Source organism: Embiotoca jacksoni, unplaced genomic scaffold (assembly GCF_022577435.1).
Source record: "Embiotoca jacksoni isolate LCO1_2020_lvr unplaced genomic scaffold, fEmbJac1.0.p SCAF_10, whole genome shotgun sequence".
In the NCBI taxonomy this organism is placed as follows: domain Eukaryota; kingdom Metazoa; phylum Chordata; class Actinopteri; family Embiotocidae; genus Embiotoca; species Embiotoca jacksoni.
The window spans coordinates 18,842,989-18,849,318 of record NW_027185230.1 but is presented as its reverse complement, the minus strand read 5'-3'; the positions used below and the strand labels follow the sequence as shown (position 1 = coordinate 18,849,318).

Here is a 6,330-nt window from a genome sequence, read left to right as displayed (position 1 = left end):
TATTACCATTTCCTGAGAGGCTATGTCTTCACAAAGCCTATAAACTTCATTGTGTGATGCATTGCGGGCTTCGTTGTTGACAGATTTACATTAATTCGATTTTCTGGTCCTCCGGCCTCAGAGAGCACAACGGATAAAAATGTTGAATGAGCCAGTGACTTCATATTTTTGAATATTTATTTCTTCGCCATGGACTTCCAAAATCAAAAAACAAATGATCAAAAATACAATATAAACTTCTGAAAATCAATACACTGAATATCTTTTTTTTTTTTTTTTTTTCTTCTTCAGGATTTTCTGACACGGGGCAAAAAACACTGAGCAAAGACAAAGTCCAGGTGGCTAGTGACTCTGCTTAGTCCTCTTTGCTTTTCTAGATTGCAGAAATTATGGTGTTTCACAAACGTTGAGCTCCCTTACCCCCCTTTTATTACCCTCCCACCCACCGTTCATATACAGTTCACTAGTTAGGCATTTGCCAAAGACGTACAGTACAAAGTGCCCAATAACAAGTCCTGGAGCTAATAACTGTGTTGAAATCTTCAATCAAGCACGACTGCAATCCACCATTTAGTATACAATGTACACGTTGCACCCAGATTCGACTCCCCACGAACACGAGTTGTCAGTCGGTTGAGACTGAAGGTGTACAGATGTAAAAAAAATAAAAAAAAAAATAAAAAGGAGGGAGATGAAAGCTGGAGAGTCAAATCAGTGCCGTGGTCTCGGCATTGAGTCGGAGACGCTCCAAGATCCAGTAGTCGAAAAAGATCCACGAGGAACCAAAACTGCAGCACTTCGTCCGATTCGCCAGTTTTTACTCAGAAAACATGAAAGTTAATCAACGATGATTTATGGCGTGACGCCCGTAAACCACAAGGAACTGTTTTCATTCTTCTTCTGCACAAAGAACAAAATAAAATCTTTTCTTCCACTTATCATCCTTTTTTTGTTTAGTTTTGTTTTCCTTGCATTTTGAAATACATGAGTTTTTTTTTTTTTTTTATCTCGCTGTCATGAAAAAAAAAAAAAAAAAGGACCTACAAGAAAGGTTTTGAAAAACAAAATCTCATATTATCATGTTTAACTATAAATATAAAACCAGCAGTTGGGAGGAAAATAAAAAGAAACTGTCCGTTGATGGCTGAGGTGGTGTCTCTGGATTTGGCTAAAACAAACAAACAAAGAATAGGTGTACCCTGATAGGATGAACTGGAGGAGAGGGAGGGTCTTTGTGTCCCGGATGGTGGGGAGGGAGGGTGTGGGGGTGGGTTGGGGGGGAGTTAGTGGTGCTGTGCAATCCTCTCACCTTAAACCCCCCCTCTGCTTACCACTCTTTCTTTTTCTCATCCATGGACACTCCGCCGGGCCCGAGCGCCACCACCAGCAGCAGGCCGCCGATCACCGAGGTCGTCTGGAAGAAGTCGTACTTGAGGAAGTCGTGCATGGGCTTGTAGGCGGGGATGGTCCAGAAAGCGTTGAAGTAGACGTTGATAGCCAGAAGCCACACGACGAGGGTCAACGCCGCCAGCTTGGTTTTGAAGCCGATGGCCACCAGGATGATGAGCGCGGTCCCCACCATGTTCTGCAGGATCTGTGGGGGGAAGGGGAGGGGGGGGGGGGGGATTTGTAATCAGGTACAGATTATTCACACCGAGTGTGGAAGCACCCTCAGTTTCTGACATCATAGCTCACAGCTGTGATGATTTTCTAAAGTCGACTCTCAAAATCCAATCAGGTTCCTTTATTCATTTAAACCCAAGAAAGTTACATCATCATGAAAAAAAAAAAAAAAAAAAAAAGACCAATCACAGCTACGTATTCATGGTTTACTAGATTTAAGCAATGTTAAGGTCTCTTTAATATTGTACTAAAATGAATGATGGACTACCAGCTGGACAGTTATGCTTCTTAAATACTTCTAATACATCTGGAGCTTCTCACACGGGGAGTTTCATGTGTCCAAGCAAAAACACGTTTGCGTATGAAACGTTTTATCGACTGAACTTACGGAGAAGAAGTTGGAGTCAAAGTGCAACAGGGTCATAAACATGAGCACCAGCAGCACTCGACCGCCGAGCTGCATGTACTGCTTCGGTGAACTCTCGCCCATCGACGGGACGCCGGCGAACATGCTCTTTCCTTCCGACCGCGACTCGGCCAGCAGCAGCAGCAGACCGCCTCCGAGGGCCAAGTTTCTAACGGCGGCGAGAGAGGACGGCGGTTATCACACACGTCAACCCGTCAGCTGACGACACTTTTCCCAGACTGTAATCACGATGTCGTTAGTGACAGAAAGGAGGCTCTGAAAGTCGGGCTGCATCATTAATCTATGTATTTTTCAACCACTTACACATTGAGTCTATTCATTTGCATAAAATGAGAGTTGCCAATCATAAAACTGTCAAAAAATATGCATCTTTACTATGAATAACTTTCACGAGTTACCATATTGGATTCTTTTTATTTTTTCGTCAATCACCTCGTTGATTAAAGAACCGATAGACGACGTTATCTTCTGACTTTATCCAAACAACCGACTGCCCGTGAATTCAAAGGGCATCGAGTGCAGAAACAGAAATACTGAAATGTGGCTCCGTATTTAAGAGATGATGATTCACGCAGCCGGTGGATGTTTAAATAAATCACAGGTCTCATCCTCAGTAATAACAGTGATTGCAAGTGTTGGTGTGTGTTTGAAAACCTAGAAGCTTTCAAATCTACTGCCACTCTCAGAAAATCAAGGTTTCCATTGCTGCAACAAAAGATCTTGAACTTTTTTTTTTTTCCTGATTGATTTATCAAGATGTAATTTATTCATTAATGATACCTACCTCATCAAAAATTTAAGGTCCCATAAAATGCTGTATGCAACAGTCTGGTGGGAAAAAAAAAGAAAAGATATTAGACACATGTGACATATTGTTTGTGTACGTTAAAAAATGTCATTATCATACAATTATTCTCACCTGTAGCGCTATGATGCCAAATAATCCAAAGCAGGCATACTGTACAAAATTTCTACTGAGGATGAGGACACAACCACCTGTTAGAAAAAAAAAAAAAAAAAGAGAGATATTAAAGACAAATGATAAATGCCATCATAAGCTAAATATTTGCAATGCTCAACATATTTGTTCAAATCCACCTCATGACATTAATTGGAGTGAAATAACGGCTGTCGCTTGCTTCATACGTGATAAGAAAGCAACCTGACATCTTACTTGAGGACTGATTTTGCAGAAAAAGCTGGATTACATGGAACAGATTCAACAGTATACGGCACAACTAAATAAAAATGTTAATTTAATCCAGGTCTCGTAGACGTCTTCACCAGTATGCAAACGTCTGCTCTTTAAAACAACCTTCTCCGTAGTTCGAGCTGCTCACAGGTGCTTTTCTGCTCTAAACTGATCTGTGTACATATTCAACAAGTTTAATTATCTGTCAGATTGTTTTGCTACAACAGGTATGAAGTACAGCTTCAACCAGTTACTCCGTCATGAGCTGTCTTTCATTATAGAGAGAGATATTTGTGTTTTTTAACCAACCTTCATTCATAAAAACAGGGTGGACAGAATAATAGAGACACCAGTGAATACAGTACCACAAACTGCAACCTCTAAAATGATGAAAAGCTCCAATCAGCACACCTTTTAAAACATTTCCCACAAAAGTGAACATCACAACTTTCATTTCTTTCAGGTTTTGCCGGACTTCATGAGCTAACTGATATCTACTGCATGTGTATATTGCGTCAACGCGACCCAAACCCGCCGGTGCACCGGCTCCCGACCGCTCACCCAGCTGTCCCACGAGGTTAAGCAGCACGAAGCACGTAGCCAGGAAGTAGCCGCAGCTCCAGGTAGCCTCGATGTAGTCTCTCTGCTCGTTCCACTGGAACCACATTCGGATCCCGTCTTCGAGGAAGGTGCTGATGAGACACAGACGCGCCAGGTGGGGCAGGTACTGTTTGGTTACCCGCAGGAACTGGGACACGGAGAGGGACAAAGATCATCTTTCAGCGATAGAACAAAAAAAGATTTGGTTCAAGAAGTGAATCTGAGCAAAAAAACAACAACAACAACAACACGGTAAATGAAATTCAACAAAAGTCCCATAGAAACTCCTTTTTTTTTAAATTTTTTTTTTATAAATTCAATGACACGGAGCGTCTAAAACGGCGAATGATAGACGACATGAAGCCACTGATTACCCCTCATTGTGGATTACAGCGTCAGAAATAACCGTCATGCCGAGTAAACGTCAGAACTGCAGTCGTTACAGCCGAGTTGCTTCCAGAGTAAACCCCAGAGACATGCTCGTACGGCTCCTCCAATACCTGACGGAGGTCGAGTCTGCAACCTGCGGAGCAACTTTTCACTGTTGCAACACACAAATTGCAGCGAAACAAGGAGGAAATGTACTTCGGTCTCTTTTCGCTTGGTTGACCCCGTTTTGTTGTTTTTAGACTCGTCATGTTTGCCAATAAAACGTAAACACCGATCAGCTCCAAAGATGTGGAACAAACTACCTGTTAGATATTAGGGACACTGCTCAGTTAATACTTTTAAAAGAAAGATAAAAAACACATCTCTTTACTTTGGTCTTTAACTAGTTACTCTTGAACCTCTCTTGCACTTTAAAAAAACCAAAAAAATAAACGGCTCCATAAACATGCATCATGCGGAGACCTTCACACAGTAGAGGAGGTGACCTGCCCTCCGTCCCGCCCACTCGGCAGTCCACATCAGCACAGTCGGACCTCAGCAGCCAATCAGAGGCCACCAACTCCCAATGTGGCGGCCGAGTGGGACACGATTGGGCGAACGTGGAGCCAATCAAAAGGAGCCCGAGGTCGCTGCAACAGCCTAGAAATAGACTATTCTGGGATGTTATGCTTGATGAGTAAAATGCTGGCTCGGTACCCGTTAGTGAGGGAAGTGGTTGAATGTAACTAAAGTACATTTACTCAAGTACAACTCAGAGGTACTCTCACTTTACCGGTACTTCCATTTTGACTTTATACTTCCAATCTTGTACATGTTTACACCATGAACACCTTTAGTTACTCACCTTCCAGTTCCAGTGAAAACATATAAAAAATGTGGTCCTAAAATGAAGTATTAGATGTTATAAATAAACCTTTTTTTTTTTTTTAAATGGCTTGTTGACTTCTACTTGCTGTACCTGTGCAGGCATGTGTGACGTAGGCCAGGTGTGGTGTGCGCTGCAGCTCAAATGCAGATGTTCAAATTTAGGGGGGGGGGAAACAACAACAACAACAAAACAACAACAACGATGTTTGTCCAAAATCAAGAGGACACATCAGAGACTCAACACGTCCGCTGGCTAATCTCTGATTTCACAACTCTCTGATGTTGGTTCATAAATCTGGAGAGGAGCTAACTAGCAGGCACGATGAGGTAACCAGCCGTAACCAGCCGTAACCAGGTCAACCGGGTCCGGGCTGGATTCGTCACCTTTACACGCCTGTTTCACATCGGCGTGAATTAATGACGCAAATCGAGCTCGAGACACATTGACAGCACTTGGACGTCTCGAGCCCCTTTTGTCATTCAAATTAAAATAAATAAATAAATAAATAAAACCACCACACAGGAGGGAGCCAGCTGCTGTCCCACCGCCACCTTAACACCACCCGCAGGAGACGATCATCCAAACCCCGCGTGACGAGCTCACTTTAACATCTTCAAAAGAAACTACTTGTTAGCCGCTAGCGTGCTAACAGCGGCTAGCGTCGCTACAAGAAAATAAATAAATAAATAAAAAATAAATAAAAAATAAAAAGAAGGAGCCCTTCAGTTACCTGGTCCGCCACGTCTTCGGCTGTGTTCATGAGATCCTCCTGCCCCATATTTATATAATATTACAACCTGTAATATTGTGTAAGGCTCCGCAAGGCAGCGCAGTGTGGATGTGTTGGGGGGCTCCTGTCGCTCTCTCGGACTGTTCCTCCCCCAGCTCGGACTGTTCCTCCCCCAGCTCGGACTGTTCCTCCCCCCGCTCGGACTGTTCCTCCCCCAGCTCGGACTGTTCCTCCCCCCGCTCAGCGTTATTTACTTGGAAGATTTCCTCCCCGCTCGCCCGGACTCAGAGAAAAGGCCGCCTCCGCCCCACAATGCCCCGCGCCTCGACGAGCCCCCCCACATGGCGCTGCGTGCCACGTACACCGATCGGAGCACCGATCCGAGCGGAGGGGGCTCCGGACGCGGCCGGCCGGCTCCTTCACGGCCTCCGCTCGTGCAAACAACGGGGTTTACGCCACCGGACCCACCTGAAGGCATCTCCCCCGTAAAACTGTGGAGA

The 6,330-nt window shown here is 44.1% G+C and overlaps 1 protein-coding gene across 1 annotated transcript; it reads right to left on the bottom strand.

Moving 5' to 3' along the window:
* Nucleotides 1-159: 159 nt before the first annotated feature.
* surf4 (surfeit 4) lies at nucleotides 160-6,160 on the bottom strand. The gene is made up of 6 exons (XM_069171894.1): nucleotides 5,831-6,160; nucleotides 3,804-3,990; nucleotides 2,970-3,046; nucleotides 2,835-2,878; nucleotides 2,012-2,198; nucleotides 160-1,594 (listed from the first exon to the last, which is right to left on the bottom strand). The coding sequence occupies exons 1-6, from the start codon at nucleotides 5,876-5,878 to the stop codon at nucleotides 1,328-1,330; spliced, it is 810 nt and encodes a 269-aa protein (XP_069027995.1). The 5' UTR covers nucleotides 5,879-6,160; the 3' UTR covers nucleotides 160-1,327.
* Between the last annotated feature and the right edge of the window lie 170 nt (nucleotides 6,161-6,330).